At 43.7% G+C, this 17,006-nt stretch overlaps 1 protein-coding gene across 2 annotated transcripts in view; it reads left to right on the top strand.

Moving 5' to 3' along the window:
- The first annotated feature begins 12,475 nt into the window (after positions 1 to 12,475).
- Positions 12,476 to 17,006, top strand: part of SLC15A4 (solute carrier family 15 member 4) — a 60,063-nt gene continuing 55,532 nt past the window's right edge. Inside the window, exon 1 of one of the 2 annotated variants that reach the window (XM_089653718.1) lies at positions 12,476 to 13,192. In XM_089653718.1, coding sequence (XP_089509844.1) covers positions 12,626 to 13,192 — 567 coding nt within the window. In that variant the 5' untranslated portion in view covers positions 12,476 to 12,625. The remainder of the gene's footprint in view (positions 13,193 to 17,006) is intronic. The other variant, XM_089653719.1, reaches the window with a different exon arrangement.

The raw sequence follows: 17,006 nt of genomic DNA, 5'->3' as shown, positions 1-17,006 counted from the left end.
GCTGAAGAATGCTTCCCCTGAGGACTGCCGCTTACCAGCTCTCCTCTCCTCACACACTGCCAGCATGAGGAGTGGACTGCCAATAACCGGCATTTCCTTGTTTACATGAGGTCAGCTGTGATTGGATACGGCTAATCACATGACAGAGCCTGTGTCATTGGCTCTTTACTCTGATTGGTGATCCGCTGTGTCCCACTGATTGCAGCCCGTTCATCAGGAGGCGGTTAAGGTTGGTCATCCCTGATGAAGGTTGTTGCACAAAATACACAAACAATATATTGCAACAAAAACCGCAAAATCAGCCTATAACAAGACAGCCTATAATAATATAAATGAATAAATAAGTGAAATGTATTATTAATATGAAAAAAAGCCAAACATATGGTACAAATAAGCTATTTCCATCACTAACATACAATATACAGCACTGTGTTCCAGCATTGAAGCTGAAACTACCCATCCTAGAAAAGAAAATCGAGTCGGGATGAGCTCTGCTCAGCCATTACCAGTAAGCTTTGTATTTTATGAATGAAAGCAAGAGTTCCTCTGATTGGTTTGTAAACAGGTGCAGTGCCAGATTACCAAACAGGCAGAGTAGGCACCGGCCTATGGGCCCTAAGCTGTTTGTTCACTATGTGCGCTGTTTATACCACAAAACCAGTATCACGTGCAGATTTCTTCCATGCAAGAATCTGCAACCTATATAATACTCATTGCAGTACGCATGAAAACCGATGTCTCTGCAAGTGAAATCTGCACATCAGTTTCCATCAGTTTTTCTGTATGTATGGTGTGGACGAGCCCTTAGAGTTCAAAATGGTGGCACCAATGTGTTCTGCACTGTGAATAGAAAGGGGTGAAGTTGAGAAGCTGTTGTGCCAGTTCCATGACTATGACTTTGTTAATTGTTGAAAAAGCATCCTGAGAACATTATTTTTTCGAAAAGGTGGGCTTTGGGCCAGGAAAATGTCAGTTCTGAGAGGGTGGGCATATGGCCTAGGGCAGTGGTCGGCAAGCCGCGGCTCTTGTGTGCCGGGCGCCCGCTCCCCTCCCTCCTCTCGGGCGGCAGGGACTCTGCAGCGTGATCCAAAAAAAAAACAGCCACGGCAGCGCGCTCAAATGCAATGATTGGCCAGTCTCGCTGCCACTCACATCCTGATAGCCAGTGATTGGCTGTCAGGATGTGTGTAGGCGGGGCAGCGTGACGAACGTGAGAGGAGCTAGGCTCCTCTCACAGTCCGCCCTGAAGATCGGAACGGCGCGGGAACACGGCGAGAGGAACGCGCGGAGCAAAGGTAAGTGAATTGACACAGGGGGGACTTGGCTTGCTACTTACTTACTACTACTATATGAGGGATGAATTAATATGGGGGATGAATTACTATAGGGGGGATGAATTACTATGGGGGATGAATTACTATAGGGGGGATGAATTACTATATGGGGGATGAATTACTATGGGGGATGAATTACTATGGGGGATGAATTACTATATGGGGGGTGAATTACTATGGGGGATGAATTACTATGGGGGATGAATTACTATATGGGGGATGAATTACTATATGGGGGATGAATTACTATAGGGGGGATGAATTACTATATGGGGGATGAATTACTATAGGGGGGATGAATTACTATAGGGGGGATGAATTACTATGGGGGATGAATTACTATGGGGGATGAATTACTATATGGGGGATGAATTACTATATGGGGGATGAATTACTATGGGAGATGAATTACTATATGGGGGATGAATTACTATGGGGGATGAATTACTATATGGGGGATGTATTACTATATGGGGGATGAATTACTATGGGGGATGAATTACTATATGGGGGATGAATTACTATATGGGGGATTAATTACTATATGGGGGATGAATAACTATGGGGGATGAATTACTATATGGGGGATGAATTACTATATGGGGGATGAATTACTATGGGGGATGAATTACTATAAAAACTTATTGAAACTAAAAACAGTGTACCATCCTATGTATTTTCAGTTTTAAAAATGTGGCTCTCAAAATAAATTTCAATCGTGGTTTTGGCGAGATTTGGCTCAGTTGAAAAAAAAGGTTGCCCACCACTGGCCTAGGGTATGGGATACAATATGGTGGACTTTCTGTTATGTGCATACCTTATCACGTGAAGAGTTAGGGTGGAGTCCCAGGAAGCTTGGTGGAAGCAGCGGCAAATCCAAGTTACGTACAAAAGGAGAGATGGGCAGATGATGTCATGATCTCTACCACAACCACGGTATGGTAGGGTACCTTGCTAGGGGGGACCTCACTGGCAAAGCACCTTGATAATGATGAGGACAAGGGCCTCTTCCCCACAGCCCTGGCTGCATGGCTGTAGAGGTCTGGTAGTGGGGGGCTTATTGGAATCTGGAAACCCTCTTAAAAATAAAATGGCTCCCAGAGACTGCTCCACCTGTGAATGTAAAATGAGTAAGTATCCCTATTCATTTACAAAAAAAATGTAGTAAAAAAAAGATACACAATTATTGACAAGTCCTTTAATAACCGCTTTCTCCCCACCCTATACAAGCTACAGGGTGGCAGGGGTGTACAAAATCACGTATATATACGTGATTTTGCATTTCTGGGTAGGGGGCGCACACGAGCCCTGTGCACAGCACAGCTATCCAAAGCAGTGTGCTTACAGTGAAGCACACTGACACGGCCCCCTATGTAAAACACTCCCTGCACACAGTTAACCCTTTGATCGCCCCTCATGTTAACCCCTTCCCACCCAGTGCCAGTGCTTTGTTTTAGCACTGATCACTGTATTGGTGTCACTAGGGATGTCAATGACACCAAATCAGTTCCCCACAATGTCAGAATGTTCGCCGCAGTCCCGCTATAAGTCACTGATCGCCGCCATTACTAGTAAAAAAAAAAATTCCAGTATCTATACCGCCATATTTAAACGCTAAAACTTTCACGTAAACCAATTAATTTACACGTATTGGGATTTTTTTTTTAGCAAAGACATGTCACAGAATACATTTTGGGCTAAATTTATGAGGAAATTTGATTTTTTACTGGACATATTTAATAGCAAAAAAGTAAAAAATATCGTTTTTTGCTCAAAATTGTCTGTCTTTTTTTTTTGTGCAAAAAATTAAAAATGCACAGGTGATCAAATACCACCGAAAGAAATCTCAATTTGTGGGGAAAAAAGATGTAAATTTCATTTGGGCACAGCATTGCATGACCGCGCAATTGTCAGTTAAATTAACCCAGAGTTGTAACGCAAAAAATGGCCCAGTCGGGGGGGGGGGGGAATCCTCTGGAGGGCAAGTGGTTAATAAAAAAAAAGTCTCACAATGTAAATCCATTGTCAATCACATCATCCAGCAATGCAGATCCATGTCATTCATGATGAACAACAACTGCTGATATATCTGTTCCCCCCTGGCAAGGTACCCTCTCCATGTCGGGTTTATGTGGCTTGGTATGGTTCCGATGGAAGAGGGGTCTGCATGCTCACCCCTTCCCCCTTTCACGGCCTTCCAGGCTGCATTCTTGGATGGATAATAATATTAAGGATTTTGGGTGACACTCACCTGTCAGCTGAGAATCCCCATCTGACAAAGGATATGTCACTGGTTGTTAGGACAGCCTGAAGGGACCGTAACCACTTCCCGTCTGGCCCATGTCTATAAATGGCTGGATGCGAGCACTGCTGAAGCAGGTTTACATTTCTAAACGTCACCTGCATTAACTGCCTGTGCGCGCTTGCTGGGAGCGCAGGGCACCGCGATCCGGTGCCCACTGTATCCAGAGAACACAGCGGAACACTGATCGCTGTACGGGACCTCTGTGTGAGGTCCCGATTCATGTGATCACTGATTGGCCAATCAGTGATCACATGAGCAGTAGTAAACAAGATGTCACTTCTCACATCATTGCTTACTACTTTCGAATTCTGTGAATGATCACAGAGGTCACATGGTACAAGGCTATTCACAACAGCCTTGTACCATGTGACAAGTTGTGACCAATCACAGCTCACACAGTATTTCTCAATGGCTGCAAGAATGCAGCCAGGGAGAAATAGAAATGATTGTTTTTACAGCCTTTATGGGTGTAAAAGCAATCAGTGTAAAAAAAGAAAGAAAAAATCTTCATCACCCCCCACAAGTAGTACAGTGTCACCATGTACTGCTAGGGTGACAGTATGTTTTAAAAAAAAAAACATTAATAATAATATAAAAAAAAATAAAAATGTAAAAAAAATTTTGACAAAATTATCATTTTTGGTTATAAACCAAATTGGGTTATTATTTTTTAACTAAAAAGAAATATGAATACATTTTGGCCAAGATTTATGAAGTAATATTATTTATTTGCAAAGTTTTATAAGAAAAACACTTTTTTTAAAAAATTTTTTGGACTTTTTCATTTATATAGCAAAAAAATAAAAATCCCAGGGTGAATAAATACCACCAAAATAAAGTTTTATCTGTCTCAAAAAAATGCTAAAAAATTCATATGGGTACAGTGTTCCATGACCGCGCAATTGTCATTCAAAGTGTTATAGAGCTGAAAGCTGAAAATTGGCCTGGGCAGGAAGGGGGTGAAAGTGTACGGACTTGAAGTGGTTAAGCAGTGGTAATACTGCAGCTAAATGTTTGACCTCCTGCCACAACCTGAGATTTGGCTCAGCTGAACACCTATTTAGTTCCACAGTTCTTCGAACCTCCAAAGAAGCAAAATTCAGTCTGAATATGAGCGTTCATTTCTAACTATAACTAATGTAAATGTTACTGCAAAAAAGATCTAGAAGGCTGGTGCACATGTGAGCAGTCAGTACAAACAATAGTGATGTTCAAGAAACTTTGCCCAAGGGGTTCCACATGTTCGGTAGAAGCTGATGACTGCTTTCTCAGCAGTAAATAAATTTTGTAGTTTTTCTGGAAAAATGTTTTTTTAAGTTTAAGGCTCCATGCATACGGGGCGTTTTAATAACACTAGTAACATTAGCTGTGTAAAGTCACATTAAAAACGTGCGTTTTTCAGCATTTTTTAGTGTTTTTGCATAGTGTTTAGTGGCGTTTTGCCACTTTTACGAATTTTAGCTTTTTATTACAAAAAAAAAATTTTTTTTGCTCATAAAAAGTCCAAAAACACTGGTTTGCCATGTTTTTCAGCGTTAGAGCATTTTTTGCATCTAAAAAACTCCTCTAGAAACCCTCTAGTTCTGGGGTATTTTTCCAGCCAAAAAATGCCCTTGCCAAAAACCGCTGATTACAGTCTATGTGTGCATGGACACATACAGGGGTGGAGATTTTTTTATTTATGTATTAATGTCATACATTTCCATCAAACTTATGTATAAAAGTACAAAATATAAATAAATAAATAAATACAAAACTCAACACAAAGGAAACTAAAAAGTCCCAACAGTCCCTGGGGGAAAAAAACTCAAACACAGCCTGAACGGCTCATAAATAAAAGTCCATAACCTGAAAGGAAAATCTAAAGGTATATACAATATCTACAGTACAAGGCCTTTATGGCCGAGACCATATAATTAGGAGCCTTTATGGCTCAGATATAAACATAAACCATATTCAATTTCTATATTAAACCTGCCACTTACGGCCTATATAGCCTAAACTATATACAATAATAACCTAACAACACTATTACACTACAGGGGAGGGCTAAGGAACCCGCAGATCTTCACGTCTGACCCCTACAACCTACCATGCAAAAGGCTACCAAAAAGACCGAAACGCAAAAGCTATGGCGTGCAAGAGGCAGAAAACAGGGACAGTTCCCATCACCTGAGATCAACAGACTGCACATACAGGGGTGGACTGACCATTTGGAAACTCGGGCACTGCCCGAGGGCCCGGGGTCAGTAGGGGGCCCCATGAGATGCCCCTGGTACCTTTTTCATAGGCTTTTTTGAGTTTGGGCAAGGACACAGGGGCCCCAGATCCCCTATTGCTCGGGTGCCCAATGAGTTGTCAGTCCGCCCCTGGACACATAGGATAACATGCTGGGGAGTTTACTGACTGTAGAAAAAAAACATCAAAAGCCAAAAACAGCCGCTGTAAAAACGTGTGTATGAGGACTAAAGTTTTGGTCAAACAAGTTAAAATGTAACAAAACATAAAACTTGTTTTTAGTTTTGTATACAGTGAAGAGATAATAAAACATATCAGGTTTGTATTGCTGTCCCTGTTCCCCAACTCTATTTGTTCTATTTAGGCTCCATCACACTAGAGTTATTTAAGCTCCTAGAAGCTATTAGCAGCATATTTTTTTCTGCTCCTAGAAGCTAAATAGTGTCCTCCTATGTGTCCATGCACAACTTCTTTAGACTATTAGCATTTTTTGAGCTTCAGTGTCTAGGAGCTTTTTGGCTCCACACACACTGGGTGTTTTGATAATGCTGGTAACCTTAGCTGTGTAAAGTCACACGTCAAACGTGAGTTTTTCAGCTTTTTTAAATTAGTGTTTAGCAGCATTTTCTAGCTTTTTTTTACCAAAAAATTATTGTTTTGGTCAAAAAAAGTCCAAAAATGCCAATTTACTGCTTTTTACCACGATTTACAGCATTTTGCCGCATTTTTCAACATTAGAACATTTTTACAGCTAAAAAAAACTCCTCTAGAAACCCACTAGTCCTGTGGTTTTTTTCCAGCCAAAAACGTCCCAGCCAAAAAAAAGTTGATTACAGTCTATGTGTGCATGGATACAGAGGATAACATGCTGGGGGTTTACTAGCTGTAGAAAAAAACGTCAAAAGCCAAAAACAGCCGCTGTAAAAATATCCAGTGTGCATGAGGACTCTTGGAGAGTTTTTCCAGCAGAAAAAAGATGCTAAATGCTCCTAGACGCTACAAAAACGCTCCCGACAGCTTTTTTTCCCTACATGTACTGTAAAAATGCTCATAAAATGCTAACACTCCTAAACGCTCCTAAAACTGCTATTACCAGCGTTTTTTATCCAGCATTTTTTCCAGCGTAAAAAAACGCTAGTGTGCATGGAGGCTATTATCATCCAAAGTGAAAGAAAATCCCCAATTTTTTCTTTGTCCCCAGAACAGTAAGAGCTCGTTCACATTTGACTGTTTTACCAACTCTTGCCAAATGCCCCTATAGCGTTTGGCAAGCGTTGGTCCAGCATTTGCAGAGCGTTTTTTTAACGCTCGGCAAACGCTCCGCAAATGCCGCATGCGCAGTTCAGCGGCGGTTGCTAGGCGTTTGCCTAAAACGCCCTACAAACGCCTATAATGAAGTTTGAATGGTGTTACCGCTCCGCAAACGCGTCACAACCGCACTGCAAACGCAGGCCGGGCGTTTGCGGAGCGGCAGCATAGACTAGAATAGGAGGCTTCAACTCCTCCTGACTCGACCAGAGGCGTCCGTTTTTCTGCGACGCAACGCTAACGCTCCCGTTAGAACAGCACCATGTGCTGCAATGTGTAGAATTGTCCAAGGCGTTTGGGAAGCGGTAAAAACACTTCCCAAATGCCTTTCTGCCGCCTGCACACAACGCTAGTGTGAACGTAGCCTAAGGCGCCATACACACTAGCATTTTTTTAAGCACCTAGAAGTTATCCTTTTTTTTAGCAGCATTTTTTTTCTGCTCCAAGAAGCTAAAGTGTTATTTTGAGTGTCCATGCACACTACTTTAGGCTACTAGTGTTTTTCAAGCTTCAGCATTTAGGAGCAGAAAAAAAATAGTTCCTAACAGCTTTTTTCTAACTTTTTGTTCCTACGTGTACTGTAAAACTCCAATACAATGGTAACGCTCCTAAACGCCACTAAAAAAGACTATTACCAGCATTTTTTTAACATAAAAAAAGCTAGTGGAATGGAGCCTTATAGAGTGAAAATCTTCCAATGTGCACACACGTTCTGGTGAAATCCTGGGATTACTTCACTTCGCAGGGATTTCTGCTCACTTCTTGTTTTGGAAGATATGGGACAGGGAGTGAAGGGAAATCTCCTCTATGGGAACACAAAAAAAAAAACTGGGGTTAGAATGTGCTCTCTATACAAAATGAAAAAAAGCTAGTAGTTCTACTTTAGTTATATTAACCCTAGGTTCACATCTGTGCGGGTGGTGCCTCTACGGATCCGCACGTAAATCTTTGCAGCCGCACCCCCCGCACAGAGAAATGCGGACCCGCAGGTGGGTGCCATTAGTTCTAATGGCACGCTGCCCGCACTGGAAGACGCAACCATACTGGAAACCGAGGTTCCCGCGCAGGCTGCGTTTTCCAAACAAGTGCAGGGACTTCTTCAAATGAATGGGCTCTCGTGCCCGTGCAAAACGCGGCCCACACAGCTGCATATATGTGAACCGGGGGGTGAAATGTGGTTTAAAAAAAATAAATAACAGACATGTTATATTTACTTGCTCTGTGAAGTGGTTTTAAACAAAGCAGCCCCGATTCTCCTCTTCTCGGGTCTCCTGCCAGCATCCCTGACTCCTCCCCCTTGACCAGTGCCCCCAATAGCAAGCTGCATGCTACAGGGGCACTGATGTGTGCTCGCTCCCAAATCCCACTGTATGAGGTTTATTTACTAAAGCTGATGAGTGCAAAATGAGGCTCACTTCTGCATAGAAACTGATCAACTTCCAAGTTTTACGATCCTTTCACGTGGGCTTTCCATTTTTTTTTTCATCAGTTCAGGCACGTTTTTTCCAAGAAAGAAAGGATCAATTCACTTCAGTTTACATCCATTTTTTAGCAGTTTACATCTATTTTTTTTACATCCTTTACCAATGCAAAAATTGGACTGTATGTCCATTTACATCCATTTTTCATCCGTTTACATCTGTTTTTCATTTGTTTACATCCATTTTTCATCCATTTACATCTGTTTTTCGTCCGTTCCATTTTTTGTACAGAAGAAAAATAGGGTTTTCTTCCAGTCAAAAAAACAGATGTTAACAGATGCAGATATTAACGGATGGAAACAGATGATCATCCGTTTACATCTGCTAATCCATAGAAATACTATACATGGGTGTCCGTTTTTCATCTGTAAATAGACAGATGAAAAACGGACATATGGAACGCCCGTGTGTTTGCCAAAGCCTAATTGAACAAGTTGTGGTTAGAAGCTGATTGCTTTCTATGCAGATTTGAGCCTGGTTTCGCACTCTCCAGCTTTAGTAAACCCCTTTGGGTTCATAAGGCTGCTTTCACACTGATCTGTTTTTCTTCCACTTTTGCATTAAAAAACAGAAGAAAACCATGTGACCATGTAATCCTATGCAACTCTTCACACTGATGTGTTGCGGGTCTGCTGTCTTTTTTAAAATCCTGCTTTCTGCATTTTTGGTGCAGGTTTGGTGTGGTAAAATAAAATGCACCAAAAACAAACCTCCCCATTGAAATGAATGGAAAAACGAATCAAAAAACACACCCGCATTGCGATTTTTTGAGTCACATGAAGAATGCATGAGTAAAAAAAACCTTGAGCCTTTACAACCACTTTAAAGTGTTACTAAACCCACAACAGTAAAATCTGTCTGTATATGCAGTAAAACATGCTTTTTCTACTCACTGTGGAACCTAATCATCTGCATTGTGTAAGAAAGGATGTTTAATCCTGTCTTCTCTAATCCTCCCCTTCTACTGTCCCTAGTCTATCTACTGATAGAACAGAGCCTTGGGGGAAAAGCTGCACATGCTCAGTTTGGTGTGTATTGCTAGAAAGTGTTATATTTTTGTTGGGAGGGTGCATGTGATCAACACAAGACCAATCAGCACTGTCCAGACAGAGGGTCAAGGGTTATGCAGCCTCATAGGACAATCAGGGGAGAAACTCCTCCTACAAGCTTTTTTTTTTTAATTCTTTTTTATTGTTTTCAATAAAGATGGATTACAAAACAAAGCCTCTGGGGCATTCTCTGACTCATCCTTCAAGCTTTAACCAGTGCTCTTTTAGACACTGATAGATGTCACAATACTGCTCTAACTGCTTATGAGAAAAGGTATTGAGCAGTTTATATTTACTAAAATAATCGCATTTCCATGTTGTGTGTACTGTGGGAGACCAGATATAGTGAATGCAGGGTCCTGGGTTTAGTATCACTTTAAAGGATAAGTTCACCTTTGAGAACGTTATATGTTCCACCGGTTTTTAGGGCCAGTTCACACTACATGCGTTTCAGTTGCTTTTTTTTGTGCATCCAAAATGCACAGAAAGTAGGTTATATGGTTGTCAATGGCATAGTTCACATCAGTGCTTGCAGTTCCAGTGCATTCCGGATACAGAAAAAAAAGTAGAACAGGCTGCATTTTGTCTGCACAGAACTATACTGGAATGCAGTAAAACGCATCAAAAACGCACTGGAATGTACACGTCCCTAATTAAATTGAAGAAAAAGTGGGGAAAAATTTACTGTAACGCATAAAAAAGTACTGGAATGGATCAAAAACGCACCAGAACGCGTCAAAAATGTGCATGGAAAGCGTTGCGCAAACTGTTGGCGCTATATAAATCCTGTATAATAATAATAGTTCATTGAAGCTTCCTGTCAGTATATCTGCTTGCTCATGCATCTTGTACAGCAAGCAGATATACTGACAGGTCTGCAGGAGACCTACATGGCATCAGCGATCTACTGATTGCTGGTGCAATGCTTTCCAGGTTCCTGTAGACAAAAATAATAAATGCACATTTTTTTACCTGCAAAAAATGTGCATTTACTATTTTTGTGTAACCTCTATCCAACCGTGCTATAGCCGAATGATGGCTACAGCGCAGTTGTCCAGTTCTGGGAGGGCATCACATGACATCCTCCCAGAACGCCCCCAGCGTCGCGCACCCGGTGATCTCCACAGCTGATCGCAATTAGGTAAAAGGACAATCACAGTGGCCTTTTACAACGTGATCAACTATGTTCAATGACACAGGAGATCATTAAGTAAATACAGTTGCTGGTTATCTGCAGCACTTTCTTCACGCTGTCATGAGGAAAGTACTGCCGATAAACGGCAATTGTCACAGAACAGATTGGCATTGATCATCAGGGCACTGATGATCAGTGCCCATCAATGTCACCCACCAGTGCCTCTCATAAGTGGTGCCCAGCAGTTGCACCCATCAGTGCTCCCAGTCAGTGCCACCAGACATGCCCTGCCCATCAGTTTTGCCCATCAGTGCTGCCTATCAGTGCCCCCAGTCAGTGCCACCTATCAGTGCAGTCTATCAGTACACATCAGTGCTGCCTATTCGTGCCACCTTATCAGTACCCATCAGTGCCGCCTATCTATGCCACCTTATCAGTGCCCATCAGTGCTGCCTATCCGTGCCACCTTATCAGTGCCCATCAGTGCTGCCTATCCGTGCCACCTTATCAGTGCCCATCAGTGCTGCCTATCCGTGCCACCTTATCAGTGCTGATCAGTGCTGTCTATCCATGCCATCTTATCAGTGCTGTCTATCCGTGCCACCTTATCAGTGCTGATCAGTGCTGCCTATCCATGCCATCTTATTAGTGCCCATCAGTGCTGTCTATCCGTGCCACCTTATCAGTGCTGTCTATCCATGCCATCTTATCAGTGCCCATCAGTGCTGCCTATCCGTGCCACCTTATCAGTGCTGATCAGTGCTGTCTATCCGTGCCACCTTATCAGTGCTGATCAGTGCTGCCTATCCATGCCATCTTATTAGTGCCCATCAGTGCTGTCTATCCGTGCCACCTTATCAGTGCTGTCTATCCATGCCATCTTATCAGTGCCCATCAGTGCTGTCTATCCGTGCCACCTTATCAGTGCTGCCTATCCGTGCCACCTTATCAGTGCTGCCTATCCATGCCATCTTATCAGTGCCCATCAGTGCCGCCTATCCGTGCCACCTTATCGGTGCTGATCACTGCCGCCTATCCATGCCATCTTATCAGTGCTGCCTATTAATGCAGCCTCATCAACGCACATCAGTGAGGAAGAAAAATTACCTGTGCTAAATTTTATAATAGAAACAAAAAAACCCTTTTTTTAAATTTGTTGCTTTTGTTTATAGTGCAAAAAAATAATCACCCAGCGGTGATTAAATACGACCAAAAAAAGCTCTATTTGTGTGAAAACAATGATAAAAATTTGATTTGAATACAGTGTTGCATGACCGCGCAATTGTCAAAGTGCAACAGGGCTGAAAGCTGAAAATTGGCCTGGGCAGGAAGGGGGTAAAAGTGCACGGTAGGTAAGGGGTTAAAAGGTGAACGTATCCTTTATTGCTGATGAACACAGTTGAAGGCGCCTCGCTGGACATCCTGATGATCAGGATCAATGTTTATGTCTCCAGCATGACACAATCCTGGCTCCCTGGAAATCACGCTGCGACTAAGAAGCACGTGAAGCTTGTGTACTTTCAATCAGCCTGATCTCGGTCACATGACAGCCAGCTCAGCAGCCTTCCCGCAGCCCTGTAGACCGCACTTGCCTCATTGGTGGGCAGCTGACAGCTGTGGCTAGTGGGCGTGTCATGGGGGCGGTGCCGCAGTGAAATATGGAGGATTGAGGAGCCTGTGATTAGCGCGGTGGGCGTGGTAGAGCTGCCAGGGACGGTGGATTCAGTCTAGTCCGGAGGAGAAGTGTGTACGGGCCGGGCTGGGTGATCGCAGCCATGGAAGATTCGGGAGAGCTGAGCCCGCTGCTGAGCGGCCGTTCAGAGTCGCCTCCTCCATCCGTGTTCTCGGGCCGCCGCCTGGCCTGTGCCGCCGTCCTGCTGTCCGAGCTGCTGGAGAGAGTGGCCTTCTATGGCATCACCTCCAACCTGGTGCTCTTCCTCAATGGACCCATCTACAACTGGGAGGGCACCCAGGCCAGCCAAGCGCTGCTGCTCTTCATGGGGATCACCTACCTGGTGTCTCCGTTCGGGGGGTGGCTGGCAGACGCGCTGGCCGGCCGCTTCAGTACCATCCTGCTGAGTATGGTGCTCTACCTGCTGGGCATGCTGCTCTTCCCCCTCATCACCTACCCCGCTACCCGCTCCGTCTTCTGCGGGGACCTGCACCTGGTCATCGTGGACAACTGCACCACCGCCAATGCCTCCGCCATCAATGGATCTTACGTGCCGTGCCCCGAGCACGGCCTCCGCTACTGTGCCGCCCCGCTCTTCGCAGGACTGGTCGTCGTGGCGCTGGGAGTCGGATCCGTCAAGGCCAACATCACCCCGTTCGGGGCGGATCAGGTACTCGGCACCCGGGAGGTCACCTCCTATGAGATCTGTGATGACATGTAATGGGGAGAGGCCAGGACCGAGCAGTATAGCCGTCATGTGATGCACAATACTGGGGTGTGATTGGGGGGGCCTGACCCAGAAAATCACTCTGATCTCCTGTGTTCAGGTAGTATACCTCCTGCTGCTGGCCCTTTAAATGCCTGTCATACTGGGGACTAGTAGGCGGGGCTCACGAGTAGGTTCTCTCTGTGATTGGCACAAAGTGATGACAGTCGGGATCCCCGCCTACAAGGTGTCAGTCACACCTCTGCGATTTTTATTTATTTTTTTCTTAAAGTGTTAGGCCTAGTTCACTCCGGCTTTTAAAGTCCCGCATTTTAAATGCCTTTCAACGCCTCCAATTTAAGGCTATGGTGATGCTCCACAAACATCCTGGCAGGCGTATGCAGTGCGGTTGCGGAGCGTTAATACCATTGCAATTTATTTGCGTTTCTGGTGCAGTTTTAAATGCTTATAAAATGCCTCAAAACCGCGCACAAGGAGTTTTGGGAATATTGTAAAGTACCCATACTAAAGCTCATTAATGCCCATACTCGCACTATAGGGTTTTTTTTTTTTTTTTTTTTTGAAGAGTCAGAAGTGTAGTCCAGGGTGAACAAGCCCTTACTAAACCCGGGGTCCCGCGTTCACTATATCCGGTCGCCCACAGTACACAACATGGAAATGCGATTATTTTAGTAAATATAGACTGCTAAATCCTTTTCCTCATCAGCAGTTAGAGCAGTCTTGTGACTTCTATCAGTGTTCAACTGAGCACGTTAAAGCTTGTAGGAGTTTTCTTTCTTCTCTAGGAGGATGCAGAACCCCAGGGACGGGTCACACTATAGATACTCAGTCCAGATGCATTCCAGCCACTTTTACGCATTTTTGTTTTTGACGCGTTCAGGTGCGTTTGTTACAGTGCGCTTTTTTTTTCCAATTTAATTAGGGACATGTGCATTCCATTGTTTGTTTGATGCATTTTACCGCGTTCCAGTACACTTCTGTACAGAGAAAAATCCAGCCTTTTTTTTTTTTTTTTTTTTTTTTTTTTTTTTTTTTCTTCTTTCTGCACCTGTAGCGCACTGGTACCGCAAGCACTGATGTGAACTAAACCCAGGATCATGCATTCACTATATCCGGTCTCCCACAGAACATAGAAGTGCAATTATCTTAGTAAATATAAACTGCTAAATTCCTTTTCTCCAGTGTCCAGCAGAACGTGTGTTAGTTTGTAGGAGCAGTTTTCTTTCTGCTCTAGGAGGATGCAGAACCCCTGACCTATGTATGGACAGTGCTGATTGGCCCTGTGCTGATCACATGCGCTCTCCCAAAAAAAAACCCTCTAGCAATACACACCAAACTGAGCATGTGCAGAGTCTCCACACACCATATGTCTTATCAGGAGATGAAGGGGACACAGGAAGAACGGGAGGATCAGAGAAGACAGGATCAAACAGCCTTTTTACACAATGTAGAGTAGTAACCCCTTAGGTTCCACAGTGAGTATAACAAGCATGCTTTACTGCATATACAGACTGATTTTACTGTTGTGGGTTTAGCAACACTTTAAATCTTCAGATCCTGTTCACATTTTGGGATCGCGGGCACTATCGCTGATTCTAAATCACACTGCAATTTCAGCAAAATGCTTAGGTGCCGTTCATAATTTTTTTTTTTTTTTTTTTTTGCACCTTAACGCGGTGCAATTGTGCCTGCAAAGCACTTGTGGTGCAATTGTGCCTGCCTTGTCGCCGAAAAGTAGGTCATGCCCCTTTTTTGGCTGACCAGCTGCTTTGCGCAATGCATTTTGCCACTCCACAATTGCAGAAAAACTGCACCGCACTAAAAAATGAATGGTACCCAAACATGCATGCATGTTTTGCAGTGCGATTTGGAGTCACGACAATTCTGCCCACGATCTCAAATCACAGGATGTGAACGGGCCTGAAACTTCAAGCAAAAAATCGCTCAGGTTTGAATGCGGTCTTGTAGGAGGGGCTCCTGACTGTCGCCACTCTGTGCAATCATAGCACCTGCTCATGAGCTCCGCGTATAAGCATTTTGTTGTGCATATTCTGTGCAAACAGCAGCTCTCTATGCCTTATCTTCTCCACCTCTCCTCCCCCTTAGTGCTTTCTGTGGGCTAAATAAAAACACTTCAAGCTGTAAAACGCTTGAAATATACTTCTAAAAACACTCAAACTCTCCAATGAAAAGGCCTGAAAATTACTCTGCACAGGTGTGCATGCAGCCTGACCGTGAACTGTCCATAACCGCTTCTCACTGATCTGGAGGCACCAAGTCTGCGCACACAGCATGGCACCATTTATATGATCAGTGTTAATGGCCACCTCCATGTTGCTGCACATGTGACCCCAGTAGGAAGAGGTTAAAGTATAGAACTATAGGTAAAACTTGTGTGGGTTTTTTTTTTTTTTTTTTTTTTTTTTATGGTGAGATGGGGTTATAAGCTTTGTCAATTTTATTTTTGGCATCTGTGTCCTATTGGAGAGATTTACCTTCACTTCCTGTCCCATAGCCAAAATGGTAAGTGAGAAATTCTCTGCAAATTAAAGGAATTCCTTGGGGACCCCCAGGTCACCATAACTAGTGTCCCCAATGGAACATTTTTGGTTTTACTTTTTGGGGACAACCCAAAACTTGGGATTTTCGTTCTCATTTACTTTCAATGAGAACTGTAAACAGGACAACTAGAGAGGGACTCTCCCTTAAGCTGGCCATACACTATACAATTTTCTAGAGTATTTTGTTTTGATTTGCCAAATGACCTATAATATAGGATCAAACCTAAACACTTTCAGTTGTATCTAATTAGGTGGGCCATTGTACTACATAGTTGAAGGTAAATCTAAAGAAAATTGGTCAGAAAATTGTATAGTGCATGGCCAGCTTAACAGGGGCACAGACAATCTCTCTCCACTCCATCCAAAACTTAAAGGTCACTTTTTTTTTTTTTTTTTGGTTATACTCTAACCAGTTCCCGACCACACTATAGCCAAAAGACTACAGTGCGGTCCTCCCAGACTCACCCCCCCCCCCCCCCCCGAGCACCACTTGGGGTGTGCACGGTGCGCGATCGGATCGGTGACCGTTCAGCTTTTTGGACAAAGCTGATCACGTGACTAAGGAAAGGGCCAAGCTCAGCTGCTTTTACCATGTGACCAACTGTGCCCCATCACAGCTGATCCCAGGGTAAATAGGAAATGCTAGTTATTGGCAGTCCTCTCCTCATGCAACAGGAGAGCCGGTAAGTGACATTTCGTAGGGGGACATCTGCACTGACCATCAGTGTCCTGGTGATCAGTGTAGCCCCATCGGTGCTCATGTTAACTGGCAATCAGTGCCCATCCGTTGAATCGGTGAAGGAGAAAAATTACTTCATTTACAAAACTTTAAAGAAACACTTTTTTTTTTTTTTTGTTTTTTGTTTTTTTTTTTCCCCCCAATATAACACACATCATACTTGCCTTCTCTGTGCAGTGGTTTTGCATAGAGCAGCCCCGATCCTCTTCTTTTTTTTTTTTTTTTTTTTTTTTTTTTTTTTTTATTGGCTCCCCCCCCCACCCCCCCCGAGCAGTGTCCCCAGGAAAAGCTGCTCACCCTGGGGGCACTGCTAAGTTCTTGTCCCCGAGCCGCTGCTCTTTGCGTTCATAAGTTGCACAGAGCTGTGGCCCCACCTCCCCATTTTCTCCTTATTATCCCACTGACTGTGATTGACAGCAGCAGGAGCCAATGGACTCCCACTGCTGCCTCAGCCAAT

Source organism: Staurois parvus, unplaced genomic scaffold (genome assembly GCF_062004578.1).
Source record: "Staurois parvus isolate SC_StPar_1 unplaced genomic scaffold, SC_StPar_1.0 ptg000719l, whole genome shotgun sequence".
NCBI classification, from domain to species: Eukaryota; Metazoa; Chordata; class Amphibia; order Anura; family Ranidae; genus Staurois; species Staurois parvus.
This window is presented reverse-complemented; position numbering and strand designations above follow the sequence as displayed.